General features: G+C 41.0%; 3 protein-coding genes across 4 annotated transcripts; 1 reads left to right on the top strand and 2 right to left on the bottom strand.

Moving 5' to 3' along the window:
- Nucleotides 1–683: 683 nt before the first annotated feature.
- On the bottom strand, nt 684–3894 carry LOC129152261 (sperm flagellar protein 1). 2 transcript variants are annotated; one of them, XM_070541965.1, is made up of 8 exons: nt 3670–3894; nt 3420–3534; nt 2995–3142; nt 2855–2900; nt 1886–1964; nt 1691–1802; nt 1335–1412; nt 684–852 (listed from the first exon to the last, which is right to left on the bottom strand). In XM_070541965.1, the coding sequence occupies exons 1-8, from the start codon at nt 3776–3778 to the stop codon at nt 826–828; spliced, it is 714 nt and encodes a 237-aa protein (XP_070398066.1). In that variant the 5' UTR covers nt 3779–3894; the 3' UTR covers nt 684–825. The 2 variants fall into 2 exon arrangements, with proteins under 2 accessions (XP_070398066.1, XP_070398067.1); XM_070541966.1 differs by having other exon boundaries at nt 3420–3496; nt 3670–3758.
- Nucleotides 3895–5152: 1258 nt separating this feature from the next.
- On the bottom strand, nt 5153–11512 carry LOC129159988 (disintegrin and metalloproteinase domain-containing protein 8-like). Its single transcript, XM_070541964.1, has 25 exons — nt 11402–11512; nt 11191–11297; nt 10880–10953; nt 10699–10777; nt 10198–10274; nt 9893–10127; nt 9607–9684; nt 9441–9509; nt 8885–9054; nt 8712–8793; nt 8480–8622; nt 8197–8374; nt 8036–8125; nt 7674–7869; nt 7499–7580; nt 7249–7429; nt 7084–7170; nt 6926–7010; nt 6687–6798; nt 6385–6583; nt 6050–6097; nt 5925–5966; nt 5797–5847; nt 5619–5693; nt 5153–5351 (listed from the first exon to the last, which is right to left on the bottom strand). Exons 1-25 carry the CDS (start codon nt 11445–11447, stop codon nt 5307–5309), a joined length of 2631 nt encoding a protein of 876 aa, XP_070398065.1. The 5' UTR covers nt 11448–11512; the 3' UTR covers nt 5153–5306.
- A 757-nt stretch (nt 11513–12269) lies between these two features.
- Nucleotides 12270–14307, top strand: znf511 (zinc finger protein 511). The gene is made up of 6 exons (XM_070541968.1): nt 12270–12541; nt 12665–12738; nt 13117–13318; nt 13461–13585; nt 13724–13930; nt 14127–14307. The coding sequence occupies exons 1-6, from the start codon at nt 12380–12382 to the stop codon at nt 14197–14199; spliced, it is 843 nt and encodes a 280-aa protein (XP_070398069.1). The 5' UTR covers nt 12270–12379; the 3' UTR covers nt 14200–14307.
- The last annotated feature ends 75 nt before the right edge of the window (nt 14308–14382 follow it).

The following is a 14382-nucleotide window of genomic DNA, read 5'->3' on the forward strand; positions in this document are numbered from 1 at the left end:
TCTGGTCACTACCCAAAGCTCGTGACCATAGGCGAGGGTTTGAACGTAGGTGAACCGGTAAAGTGAAAGCTTTGCCTTCCGACTCTGCTCTCACTACGCCACAACAGACCGGTACAATGCCCGCATCACTGCAGATGCAACACCAATCCATGTTTCAGTGTTGCGCTTCATCTTTCCCTCACTCGTCAACAAGACCCCCGAGATACTTAAATTCCTCCACTTGAGCAAGACCTCATCCCTGACCCGGAGAAGGCATTCTACACTTTTCCGACTCATATGGTCAGAGGGACCGGTGGTACCAGTGCTCGGCAGCCTCGCCTCTGTCAGTGCGCCCCAGGGCAGCTATGACTACCAGTGTGTGAATGTGTGTGTGAATGGGTGAATGACTGATTGTGTTGTAAAGCACCTTGGGGGGTTCCAAGACTCTAGAAGGCGCTATATCAAATACAGACCATATGAACCGACTGATATGAAGTATGAGCTCCAATTTTTTATTCAAATATTTATTTCTTACAGTTAATAACTATATTTGTACATCTTCTTTCGTGAATTGTATAAGTTGCTCTAATGATGTAGAGTTTTCTCCAGGAAATGAGTTGAAGGTTAGGTCTGGACGCTTCCTGGCTGAGCCGCCACTTTTCCTTCTTTTTGTTCCGGATCTTCTCACATAACAGCGTGCATGACTCATCTAACCCTGACACTTTTCCTGAATGTGTCCATCCTCAGAGTCACAAGGGTGCAGAACAAATCCCGACCTCAAACAGCGGTGTGATGTGATGTGAAGGTGAATCACAAGACAATGAATGGTTGGGCCAAACTGGTCATTTACTCACAACCTGGTTCAGTGTCTTCCTACAAACAGGGAAGAAACGTTCTATAAACAGGTTTTATTATGTAAGATCTAAATCTGCAGCCATTTCACAGTATTTGAGTCACTTTCATTTAGAAACATCAAAATTGAGTGGGAATGAAGAACTTCTGACTACAGTCTATCTTTGAACAGTTTTTCACACTTACGCCAAGTTTCCTTAAAACCAAGTGATGCATATTTATGAGGAAGTCAGTACTTCACACCTCATTATTTTTCTGCAGCTCTATTCTCATTAATAATAAGATCATTTTATATTTAACCAGAATGGTAAAATGAATAAACACAACAACAAACAAGCTATAAATGCACTTCTCTTTGCATCATAACTATTTATATTCCACAAATTAAGCATTAAACGATGTACATTATATATTTAAGCAATAAACAAGCCATATGCACTGTTCTGGAAACATTTTTTAGAATAAATACAACATGGTGCCTATTTAGACATGAAAAAATGTACTTTTCTTGTCAGCTCTTCAATCCTCGTGTCCTTTAACTGCACCAGACGCTCCAGCTTCTCTACTTTGGTCTGCAGGATCTGCACACAAAGATACAAAATATTGAAAATGTCCTTTAAAAACACTCATTGTAAAAGGAGAAGTGTGAGTGTCGTAATTCAGCTTTTATATGCATCCAGATGTGGAAAAAACAAGAAGAAAAAGAAAATTTTCATATCCGGTGAGCTACGAGTGAGTCATGGACCACTGCTGACAGGGTGTGACACAACAGGAATTAGTGTTTATATCACATTTTCCCCTTGCAGAGCACAAAAAATGACAAAAATCAAAGTAGAGCAGGTACTTGAGTGAGATTTACCTTCACAATCTCCTGAAAATTCAGGATTGTTTGATCTTTTTCCAGGAGGAATTGCCGGAGAATCATAGGATCCTTGACTTTGTAACAAGACTCCACAACAAGATCCTGGTTCCTTTGCAACGGCAATAAAATGTTTTATCAAAATCTCAAACATCGTTAAACAATTTATTTATGTCAAAAATAAACCTAACATACATGGTTCTCTGTATATTCTCCTCATCAATTTTCATCTGTGCCAGCTGGGCCAGAATTCTTGTTTCAGCCAGATGAATATCTAGAAAAACAAACCAGAAAAAGAACTAAAGTGTGAAATCTCTCCAACTTTAGAAATGGCAAACATCAAAACGAACCAGTCTCCTCTGCTGTGGGCAGAACGAAGTTAAAGATCAGGATGACGATGATCAGGAACAGAAACAGACAAGTAAGAAAATCTGCAAAAGCTGCATTCAGCTCAGAACACATGATAAAAACAACAGTTGGGAATGGATAAAAGACCTGAACCCTGTCTCTGATAGTGGTCGGGGACAGACAGGAGGAAAGAACAGAGGGAGGTGTTTCAGAGAAGGATGAAGTGTGGGAAACAGATAAGAACATTTCACCAGCTCACACCCCTAAAGCGTCAGCATTCCTAATCAGTCCTGTTTGATGCCTTGGAGTCCATAATCTCAGGATAAGCAAGAAAAGTCCGAACACCAAAACAGTGAAACAGGATTCTGCTCAGTTATGCTGATTTTGTGTTTAATAGATCATAAGAAAATTAGACATCACAACAAAAAGTCTAAAGTTTGACATTTTTCTTTCAAAACTAAAACATATTTTGGGCCCCATCAGCAAAGATTTCTGAAAAAAAAACCTCAAACAGAAATTTCAAACACAATCATCACATTTTGTTTTCAGTCAGCAGTTTTACTTTATGAAATCCACTTGATCTCACCGACCTCATGTTAGTTTTGTGACTTCAACTAAATGTGTATTATTGTTCTGTGATGATCTCTGAGGTCAAGAGAAACTCTAAACACGGCACCGTGTAAATGAGATCATCAACATTTTTGATCAAAGAAAGAAAATCCATTTTCTGCTGCATTTCCTTTCAGCTGGATCGAGGATGGAAATAAAAAAATCAAGCTGACTTTTGTTTACAATAAAACCGAAGAGCAACTTCACCTTCATGAGTCAGTTCCAGGTTTCTGGTGTCCAACACTTCCAAACTCTAAATCAAAAAGAGAAAATTATGAAACAATCTGGCAGTTAGACAAGGACAAACGATATACTGTGTAAAGAATTCAAAAATCAAATGTACACACTAGTTTTTTACTTTCGATGTCAGCTAGTTTTTTTTCTATTTTCTCCCTGAGAGTTTTCAGAACTGGCTCGATCGCACCAGGAGAGCTCAACACAATCCTGCTCAACATTCCCTCAGGGACATGAAAATCCAGCTTTGGAAACACTTTCCTGTCCAGATAGGAAAAACAGGTTTTTGACAAACAAAAAATAGGAAATTTAGGTGGTTTACGGATGGGCTCCATGCTACAGCTGTTTACAGTGAAGGGTCATAGCTGTCTGGGTGCTGGATCAGTGATCAATGTGAGGCCCAGCAAAGTTTTTGATTCAATCAATCAATCAATCAATCAGTCAATTAATCAATCAATCAATTCTCACAGTAGTGGTCAAAATCATTCATATTTTTAAAAATATTTATGAGTCCGTTATGAAACCTAAAGTTTCTTGCCTGTTGAGGAGGTTCCAGTTCCCCATCTTTCCAGCTTTAGAGTTGGAGGAAACCACCAGGCTGTTCAGCTCAACATACTTAGGGAAAAAATGTTTAACCACCTCAGCCATCAATACTGCAGAGTCCAGCAGGAAAACACAATCGTTTCACAGTTAAATAAAAGCAAACTGCAGTGGACATGATGAACAGATACACCTTCACTTAGCTTGTTACAAGCTATGCTAATGCTAAATGTGCTAAGGGCAAATACCTCCATCGCTGAAGTCCCTCCTCAAGTTTCTCTTTGGTCTGGACAGCGGAATCTTGTCCAGCCATAACAGTAAGTTTTCTATTTCATACTCTTGAAGCGGCAACTCCATTTTATAAAAGCAAACGCGTTCACAGACGTTTAAAACGACGCAAACAAAAGTTTAAATATTAGCTTAGCATACTAGGAAACAGAGTCGCTGTCGCGTTGCTAGGCAACCGCTTGACCCAGGACGGTAGAGGGTTATATGAGAACGACCCACATGAAACTTGTGACGAATCTGTTTATTTCTAACAAATTAGAAAACAAAAAACAGCTGATTGAAAAGTGAAACAGAACAATAAAAAATACCTGCTTGATACATGATTACTAATTATTTAATTATTTCTAAAGAAGTATTAAAATATGTAAATTTAAATTAATATGTATCAAGCAGTACCTGTAACAACAAAATAATAAAAAATCATTAAAAAATGTACAAAGTACCAATGTTAAAGCTGCGAAGATGATTTAATAGTGATTGAGCCCACTTCTCGGTGGGAGTAATTCTACCAGAAAGAAAAAAATATATAAAGATGACTTTTTTAAAGATGATAAGAATCATTAATAAAACAAAATAATGCAACACATCAAGAAACAAATAATACTAGTGTGTAAAACAACCATTAACAGGCCACAAAGCCACCTGTTAAACATATAAAACAGTCTTATGATGAAAAATGTGTAAAAAGAGTCTCTGAAGATGAAAAAATACCTAAGAACAGAGAGAAAAATTTGACACAAGACAAAAAAGACTAATTTGATATATAAAAGTGACCCAACAGAGTAATAAAATGACAGAAAACAATTGAGGAAAACAAGTTCCAAAAAATCTAGTAAATACAATCTAAAAATGAATTACTGAGAGTTCCTCTGTTCTTCAGTTGCACAGCTGAGGATCTTTATAAGACAAAAAAAAATTCTTTCCCACAGATCAATTTTAATAATTGACCAGTTTCTATTATTTTTTAAAATGCAGTACCACAGACTGAGAGAAGCTAACAGATAATATCATGATAGCAACAACAGTCCTTTAATTCTTGTCATCATACCAGTTTTCTATAGATTTTTATCATGAACATCAACCCTGATTATAGTACATTCCCTGACTACACAATAATCCTAATATCCATGTTTCTGATCATTTGTTTACAACTATAAATAAATGTTGAATAAACTTTGCTGCTATGATCTTTCACAAACCAAACACATTCATACACCTGGACAGATTGTTTACAGTACTCAGATTTTCAGTACTTCAACTAGAATATTCAAGTTCTCTAAAGCAGGAAGTTGTACCTGGATGAGTGCATTCATGTAAACAAGGACATGAAACAAGACAATAAAACATTTAATTTAAAAACAAATCTAATCTCAAAGTAGAAGCAGATCTATTTGTTTTCCTGAAGGCTGATAAACAGGAAGCAGTCGTAACACAGAGAGAAAATTATGGATGGAAAACGTTTTACTGATCCCTTGGTGCGCTCTTAAAAACAGACCAACGTCTCGTGAGAGGATCGTGTTGATTCTTCAACGTGCAGCAGAAACAACGTTCTCTGTTAGAGGATCTGAGTTTGCATCATGGTGAGTCTTTGCTACTGTCATCTTGGCCTGCTGGAGGGCAGCAGGACGACTCTCCCTCCAAGCTGGAATCACAAAGAAATCCTGTTAAGACTCAGTCTGAGTGAGCTTTGTGTTTATCTCACCGTCAGAATCTCAGTCAGCAGGAGTTTATGTGCTGGTTGAGTCACCGGCTGTGAACCGCTGCTTATCCATCACACTGCTATGTTCAGTAAATGCCAACAACCACAATTTTTTTTAAAACACAAAAGCCTTTAATAAGATTCAGGAATGCCTGAATGCCAGTTGCAGCGGCTGGAAACTCTGATTCTGTCTGAAATGATGAAACCTACCAGCTGAGTGTGTGGCGGTGCAGGCGGGACTGCAGACGGCTTCGGCTTGTTTGGAGGAACCGAAGGTTTCAGCTTCTTAGAGACAAAATGTTCAGAACTCAACCAAACGGCAAAATCAAAGAGCACTCAGACGTGTGAATGCAAACACGAGTGTTAAGCTACTTATGATGGTACTCACTGGTTTGGACACTAGCGGTGGCAACGGTCTGCTGGGGGGGAGGGGCTTATTCTGAAATCATAGCAACATATTTAATACATCCTTATAAACAATAAAGGGTTTAATAAAAAACCATCGTAAACATTTACCTTGTTATAAACAGCTGGTGGCTGCATTAGTGTCCTTGTGACCTAAAAATAGAAATAGATTTATAAAAATGTAAACGAAACAAAAAGTTAAATATAAATAAACACAAAACAGGAAGTGAGATTACCTGATGAATCTTTGGTGGCCGAGATGCATCTGAAGCTTTCTCTGGAGGCTTTAAAGGAATAAAACACAATATTATTATTATTGTTACTGTTTATTATCATCATCAGTTCTCACTGGAATTAGCAGCCTGAATCTCAGAAGGTGGTGTGTGTGACTGAAGGACACATGGGGGTTGTCAGTGTGAAGCTCAGCAGCGTCTCAGCAGGCCCACGCTGGCTGCAGCGATCTAAGCCCGCTGCCACAAATGGAAATCTGGTGTCTGATATAGAAGTGATGATGTAAATGTAACACATGCAGTGTGAGTGTATGATGACAGCGTGGTGTAGGGAGACTCACCTCTGGAGCTGCTCTGCAGGGCCTCAGATCTCCGTTCTTTGGTCTGACGGTAGAACAGCTCAGAGGTTTACAGGCTTGACGAGCAGATGACTCTAAAAATGTCGGCTGGCTGATGTCTGCCGACCTGAGACCGGGACTGTCTCGCCGAGTGCTCGACTGAAACGCCGGGTTTGACTGTCCTGAGGTCGCTGAAAGGAACCTGTGAAGATACGCGCAGCAGCCTCCATTAAAGATGAAGTTAGATTTAATGGCTTTGAGATGTTTAACAAGCATAAAAGTCAAGAAGCAAAGTGTGTCTGTACCTTTTAGTAGGAGGTCCTTTTCTGATGCAGCACATCAGACTCCCAATGAGCAGAACCAGCAGGATCAGCAGTCCGACCACCAGAGACACAACAAAAACCACAAGTCCTGTTTCTGCAAACACAAAAACAGAGAATGTCAGCGCTCCACCGCATTCTGGGTTCTGCTCCTCCATGTGGCAGAAAGCATCTCAAAGCAGATCTAACAGATGGAGATGCTGAAGCTGTCAGTGATGAAGCACCTTCAGTCAGCTCCGACTGCTTCATGTCACAGAAAGGGGGGGCCCAGCCTGGATCGCAGTGGCAGCTACTCTCATGGTTGCAAACCTGTCAGAAGATGTTGGAGTTAGTTTTGTTTCTGAGTCATGAGAGGTTCTCAAACGTTCACACAGCTTCTCACCCCGTGGTTGTTACATTTGGAGGAGCAGTCGCTTCTTCCAAACGCTTTTATGCTTCTGATGTTTTCACACCTTTGACTGTAACAGACCTAAGAGACAGAAACATCTGAGCCTCACAGCTCCACGATGCAGGAGGGTTTTCATTGTTCTCACAGCAACAAACTCACCATGTTGTTGCCACACTTGGTGCCAGTAGGAACCATGCCCAGATCTGACGGGAAGTTGTCCTCAGGGCTCATGGTTGCAGCGTTGCAAACGACTCCACTTCCTAGTTTATAAAAGGACTTCTTAGACGTGACTGGAAACTCCCTTCCTCCAGAGCAGAAAAGTGATCCGCAGTACTCATCCCTGCAAACACACCAGACCATAAATAACAGCAAAGATCCAAGTTAGTAATGTTCTGTTGTGTTTTCTAACCGGCTGGAGCATCCTTGGCTCATATGAGTCCTTCTGCAGCCTCCATACAGATAGAAACAAGCATCTGGAGCCACTTCAGCATCTAAACAGAACAACAACAACAACACAGTTAGAAATCTCCATGTTTCTGAATGAAAACACAAAGAAATGAAACGGTCGGTCGTGAAGATTTGACCTGGTCCCCAGAGCCTCTTGCAGTGCTCCTGCCGTGAAGGACATCGCCCGTTGTAGCAGTATCCGTTTCCACGGTTGCACGGCAGACCGTTCTGGGTGAAGGCGTCAGGAGGACAGACTGCAGAGAGGCCGGTGCAGAACTCTGTCAGGTCGCAGTCTCCGGCTTTTGGACGGCACATGCTGCCTGTTGGTTTCAGCTGAAGTGTGAGAAACACAGATGGTGATGTACCGACGGCGGAAATACATTCACTCACTCCCAAGCAGCCAGACAGAACAGTCTGTGTCTGGATACACACTTACATTATTAGTATCAGCCTGCCTCTTCTCAGCTAGTGAGTAGTAGACACAGTGAGTAGGACTTACTTGGCAGTTGTGGCAGCACTCTCCTTCTGCACACTCAGCTCCTGCTTTCAGCTGGCAGGTTGTGGCGTTGCAGCAGGGATTCTTGCACTCCTGTAAAACAGAACTGCTGTTTCACTGCTGGCTTTGCAAATGAGCTCCTGGTGAGTGTAGCAGACACGAACCTCCGCAGTGCCACAGTCACACTCCTCTCCAGGCTCTAAGAAGGCGTTTCCACACACGGGGCCCCCGTAGATGCGCTCGGTGGACGGAGAGTCCAGCAGACAGGTGGGGTTGATCTCCTCTAAGAACGAGCTGAGCTGCTGCCGGCTGCAGCTGCTGAACCGTGTGGGATAAACCAATCTAAAGGAGGAGACAGAAACAGATGAGGAAGGTAGCTGCATCGTTTGTTTAGGTTGAAGAGTTAGAGATCAGGCTGTTCAGGAGCAGGTGGTCTGATGAGCTCACCCAACACTCTCAGCCATGATGCAGCTTTCTTTGGATGGAAAGGAGCCACAGAAGCAGTCTTCAGTATCATGGGTCAAACCCAGGTTGTGACCCATCTCATGAGCGATGGTGGAGGCTACTCCTATTGAGTTGGTGTTATGGTCCTGAGGGCATCAACGAGACACGAGTGAGTCAAACGGATTCATTCATTCCTCTTTTATCACCTTTGTTCTAGTCGGTAAAACTGGGGAACCTCGTTGATCGCTCCGGAGTTAGAGGTGCACATCGCGTTGGTGTTCGCCAATCCGACGGTGGAGCCGGTAAAATCCACACCTCTGAAAGACGAGGGAGGAAAATGTTTAGATTTACTCTGACAGCTGGAACCTGTCAGTGTATTTCATGATGTGATGAAACGGCAGAACCCACGTGATGAACTGAGCGTTGTCGTGTTTGAACCTCGGCAGCAGGCGCTGCTTCCGCCACTCGAGGAAGTGAAGGAGGGTGAGGTCAGGGTCGGCTTTGACATCGATCTGGTCTTTATGGGACCAGATTTCCAGTCCAACCAGCATCACACGAACCCCCAAAGCTCGATACAGCTGGAATAAAAGGAAGGGCTCGTCTATAAAGTGATTGAGAACTAGTTCATTTCTGTGTCTGATTATTAATGTCTGAAAAACACAAAGACGTGACAGAAAACCACCGCTGCTGTTCTCTTCGCGTGTCTGAATCTCAAAGTATACAGAGATGATTGAGGGATAAGTGTGAATGGTTTCACTTTAAGTGTGAAGACTCACAGTTAAAGCTGTGAGAGAACTTTCCCTTCCCTTCTTTCTGCTCACATTCCAGTCAGAAAAGGTCTAAATATCAGGACTTTTTTCCTGAATGTTTTCTCACATCAAAAGAAACGTCTGATAAAGTTCAAGCCTAAAAGCCATCAGCTCTGGAGGCTTTTATCTGCCACGCTGCAGAGAAACAAACACACCTTGTCCACATGGTTTGTTATTTCAAGCACCCTGGCCTCCACCGTCTTCCTGCTGCCGAACTTCTTAAACTACAGACAGATGATTCAGATCAGGATCCAAACCAGCAGCATCTCTTTTCATCATTTTACTGCATTTAAACCAGAGAATCAATGAGAGGAATCGAACCTCGGTGTTGTCCACCACCACCACCAGCTCCACCGTTCGGGGTTTTGCTTTAACATCGCCGGTCTGGGCTCTGCTTTTCTGTGGAGCGTAAAAAGAACTAATATCAGAAATGGTAATAAGTAAACAGTTAAAGTGTCAGAATTAGGAGTCAATATCGGACCCAAAACAGAGATGATGCACATTCAAAGACCTGGGATCATTTAGATCCTCGTTTCCTGCTGATATTTGATCTTCTGCTCAGTTTAAGACTAAATCCAAATAATCTGTGAACGTGCCGGGTCTTTACCAGACTGCCGAGCTGGAAGAGTCCAGACGGACGAGCTCCGTGGTCGTAGAAAGTGGTTGTGTTTCCATGGGAACAGGAGCTCCTCTTCCTCCTCAGGTGTTTGTAGTTGTAAACAGCATGAAGACGGAGATCAGCTGGAGCTTCGGAGCTGTCTCTGTCATCCTGCTGCTCCTCCTCCTCCTCACCAGCAAGAGGTTCAATCAGGTACATCTGGTCTTGGAGGGTCACGACCCCGCTGTAGAGAGGAACGGGGACTTCAGAGCAGATCCGACTAAAGAAAAATGGAATCACTACAAGTTACTCACTTGATTCCTGAGCAGAGTTGGATGCTGGCAGAAGAGTCCTCCACTCCCACCACACGTCCGTGGTAGTAGCAGTGACCCTGGAAGGATGATGATCGGTTTATTTAAGTCTTTCATTCCTTCATGAGAGATTTGGTCGTTTCTAAAACATCTGAATGTTTCTCAGTAGCTTCAACAGAGGAATTGATTTCTGTAATCTCTCATGAGGAACTTAGTGGTTAAGAAACTGTCCTTTTATATTTTGTAATAAGTAATGAGGACGACTGCGATCAGAACAGATGACGAAACGTCTTTTACATCCGCTAATGTTGCTCTATGGAGCGTCTACATCTAATTAAATTAATGCGACCGGGTCCATCCAAAGCTACAGTACAGAGTTCACCAAACCACAAAATGAGAAAATTACTTCACTGGCCACATAAAAGGACCAGCTGTTCTATTTATGAGTCAAACCGAAGAATCTAAACATGCTAAATAGAATCAGAAGAACAAACAGAAACAAACCTTTAAGTCTGGAGTAGATGACACTTGGTGGCCTTGATCAGAATAATAAGTCACAGTGAAGTTATTTCCAACAAGATCCCTGAAAAGACAAATGTTTGTTTCTCGTTATAAATGTCAGGTTTCACCGAAGCAGTAAAACAACAGAGCTTGTTTTTATAAAGGAGACAAAAACTTTTATTACTTGTTCCTTTCCAGGTGGAGAGTGTAGCTTTCCCCAGCAATCGCCACTGAGTATCGGACCACGTCTGGGTGTTCCTGTTCAGCAGAAAGTGGTTTAAGTGTCTTTTATATATTGCCTCTCAAGATAAAAATCACCAGGCTCTTCACAAGAACAATTCAAAATATAAAAAAGATGAAAAAAATATGGCTAAAATTAGAAAATAAATTATGATTAAAAATGCAAGGAAACGGAAAGAGGGACGTGTGTGTGTGTGTGTGTGTGTGTGTGTGTGTGTGTGTGTGTGTGTGTGTGTGTGTGTGTGTGTGTGTTACCTTGTATGTAGCAGCATCATCCAAACGAGAATCCATCAGTTTCACTGGAATCACTTTTTGGTATTTTAGTACATGAGGAAGATTCTTCACATCACCCAGAGTTAGACCTGCAAGAACCAGGAATTATTACAGAAAAGAAAGAAAGAAAGAAAGAAAGAAAGAAAGAAAGAAAGAAAGAAAGAAAGAAAGAAAGAAAGAAAGAAAGTCTAACCCCATAAAGAAAAGCAAATCCATGTAAAATATCCGGTGTGTGACATGTTGCTCTGCCGGACGGATTCTGTCTTTGTGAGTTCCACGACTCAAATGGAAATATCTTCAGCTCTCCGCCCATCTGCTGTAACATCCTGGCCATTCTCATGTGAAGCTGACTAACGTTGCCAGAATTTATTTTTCTTAGAATGACAAAAACTCCAAATGAGGTAAAGTGAAAAGGGAATAAAACACAATTAAAGCGATCCGCAACAGCATTTCGATGTTTAGGCAGCTATTTTAAAAAGCAATTCGTATAGTTTTAATCACAAAAATGTTACGAAGTTAAACAACAGCTGGTCCTCTTTGAAAAACAAACACACAAACAAACAAATAAACAAAAACAACAACAATGTTTCATAAATAAAAGAATGAAAACTATCGAGTTCCTAGAGCTGAGCACAGACCGGCGTTATTAATTATTTGTCGCCATCTAGCGGTGAAACAGACTAACGTTTGTTAACTTGCAACCAATGGAAATCAAATTTTAGACAAAGCCAAATAATAATATTTTGCTATCCTAAACGAATTATTTTGTTTGATGAATGACATAAACTACACAAATTCTGTATTGTTCAAATTGATGTTTTTTGTTTGTTGCAAACTAATTATTTAATTAATGTGGAAAAAATGTTTAGCATGTATTTTTACCCTGTTTTATATAAAAAATGCAGTTAGCTTTAACTAAAGCAGTTGTTCTTGTAATGAATGATTAAGATGATCAATCTTTAGCCTGGTTTTGAGCGAAGAAACACCAAACCTAACAATACCAGGAGGGGGCGCTCTTGTACAAGATTTCGGTGTGGACAACCGCCTACAATCTTTAGTATGCAATGACGTAATCATTTTGCGCCAATTTCTAACCAAAACACACGGAAAAAAGCACCGCGCGACGGCTGGAGACGTTTAAATGACAATGTAATGAAAAGTGTTGTAAACAATGCTGCAGCCAGACTTGAATCTACTCGTGACGGCAGGAGAAGATGTTTTAACGAGAAGCAGCGATGAAAGGCGCCCGACAGAAGCTCCAGAGAAGCAGGAGAACCCGTTTGACTTCACTCCGCAGCTCCTTCGCCTCCACAAAGACCACGAACTGTTCGAGGTAAAAACAAACAAACTAAACAAAAGGTGACCAAACAGACTCCAATATGTTGTTCTGCTGCAACATGAGAAGAGACGGTTTATTTGATCGTTTGCCTCAAACTAATGAAAATCCCTTCAACAGGATGGAGACATCCAGAGACACCTGTCTATACAAGACCTCTTCATTTCAGAGACAGAAGACACATCTGCGCTCAGGTAGGACAGTTATGGCCCTGCTTCATGTCCTACAGAAATAGACTTCAGTTAACCCGACAAACAGAGCTCATCATTCACCGACACGTAGAAGCAAGCGGGCTTACCATAAAAATGGGAAAACAAATATATTATATATCTTATTACATTTACGACCATCTTTGCCATTTTGGTCACTGGCCACAATCTTCTAAAAAAGTTATTTGTTATTATAATTATGCCAGTGGAAAGGCATCTGCGCTGAAGATATCTGCTTTAAATTTTTCTTGACAGAAATAATGACCAGAGCTTTTTTCGTTACCCTGAATGCTCAAAGTCACACATATCAAGTCTCCTCCTGCAGATTTATTCTTTCTTTCTCCTCTTCTGGTTTTATCCCAGCGTGTCGGAGTTTGGCTGTCACATCTCCGGCTGCAGCGCTGTCTTCAGTACTTTGGACGACTATGAGCACCACTACAACTCTCTTCACAGACACGTGTGCTGCTCCTGCCGCTGCTCCCTGCCCACTGCTCGTCTCCTCGACATTCACATCCAGGAGTGGCATGACTCTCTTTTCACTGTCCTCGCCCAAAGGCAAGACATGGTAATGTCCCGACACTAGTTTTCTGAAAATACCACCCCCCCCCTTCAAAAAAAGGTTAAAAGTCAATTATTTTAAATGTTTTCAAAAGCAATAAATAAATAAAACATCTAAACTGACTTTCCAACAATTTTGTATTTTTCAGTACCAGTGCCTAGTTGAGGGTTGTGGACAGCAATTTAGGACTAGTAAACAAAGGAAAGACCATCTGATAATGAGTCACAAGTATCCTCCAGACTTCAGATTTGACAAAAACAAAAAGGGAAGAGGGTAAGGCAACATGTAGTATTTCCACCAGATAGTGCTATGTTTGGGGATCTCTTTTAACCTTCATCAGCAGTTTTCTGTTTAATTCAAATTATTGTAATTAAAATGGGATTTTGTTTTTAAATATCACTTTTTTAAAAGAACCAAAGAAGCAAAGAGACAGCAGCAGAAGAACACAGCAATGGAGGTTGTAGGTGTTGTGCAGGAGTCTCAGGGTGTGTGTGAGAGTATAAGTGATGATCCTGAGGAAGAACAATCCATGGAAACGCATGTGTCTAGTGAAGAAGGTGCTGCAGCTCAGAGCTCCGAAACACACACGGCTCAAATAAAACCACAATACTCACACAGGTTGGTCACTGTTGATTCATCCTTTTGGTGTAAGACAAAATGAATATTTTATTTTTTTATTTTTTTAGAGCACACATTTTACAGTCATCCTAAATCAAATCGTGACCCATTAACTTGTCTGAAAGTGAATTATTCTCACATGAATCTCAATTTTTGGGTAAAACATACCATTTTTTCTAATAATCCTTTCATTCAGGGTTCCTCCAACTGTGTGTTTTGGTCATGGCTCGGTTCGAGGCTTCAGAGGAGGACGATCCAGACGGAAATAGAGCTCTGCAGCTGAGCTTTTTGTTCACTGCCCTGTAGAATAAAAAATGTATGAATTTTTTTCATATGTTGTGATTATTGTTATTGTATAAAATAAAAATAAAAGTTTATATGTGGTTTGATTTACTTATTACATTTTACTCATTGACTAATTGTTACATTGTAAAATTGTGTTTCAAATAAAC

The sequence above is a fragment of the Nothobranchius furzeri genome, chromosome 12 (assembly GCF_043380555.1).
Source record: "Nothobranchius furzeri strain GRZ-AD chromosome 12, NfurGRZ-RIMD1, whole genome shotgun sequence".
Lineage (NCBI taxonomy): Eukaryota > Metazoa > Chordata > Actinopteri > Cyprinodontiformes > Nothobranchiidae > Nothobranchius > Nothobranchius furzeri.

Excerpts from the sequence above, each read along its gene's own strand:
- LOC129152261 (XM_070541965.1), bottom strand. The coding sequence starts at position 3,778 with ATGGAGTTGCCGCTTCAAGAGTATGAAATAGAAAACTTACTGTTATGG. Across the intron at positions 1,803-1,885 it reads GAGAATATACAGAGAACCAT|GAACCAGGATCTTGTTGTGG; the intron begins GTATGTTAGGTT and ends GCCGTTGCAAAG. Across the intron at positions 1,413-1,690 it reads ATTTTCAGGAGATTGTGAAG|ATCCTGCAGACCAAAGTAGA; the intron begins GTAAATCTCACT and ends CTTTGTGTGCAG.
- znf511 (XM_070541968.1), top strand. The coding sequence starts at position 12,380 with ATGCTGCAGCCAGACTTGAATCTACTCGTGACGGCAGGAGAAGATGTT. Across the intron at positions 13,586-13,723 it reads AAAAACAAAAAGGGAAGAGG|AACCAAAGAAGCAAAGAGAC; the intron begins GTAAGGCAACAT and ends CTTTTTTAAAAG. Across the intron at positions 13,931-14,126 it reads AAACCACAATACTCACACAG|GGTTCCTCCAACTGTGTGTT; the intron begins GTTGGTCACTGT and ends CCTTTCATTCAG.
- LOC129159988 (XM_070541964.1), bottom strand. The coding sequence starts at position 11,447 with ATGTCACACACCGGATATTTTACATGGATTTGCTTTTCTTTATGGG. Across the intron at positions 8,794-8,884 it reads GACAACGCTCAGTTCATCAC|AGGTGTGGATTTTACCGGCT; the intron begins GTGGGTTCTGCC and ends CTCGTCTTTCAG. Across the intron at positions 8,375-8,479 it reads ATCATGGCTGAGAGTGTTGG|ATTGGTTTATCCCACACGGT; the intron begins GTGAGCTCATCA and ends CTCCTCCTTTAG.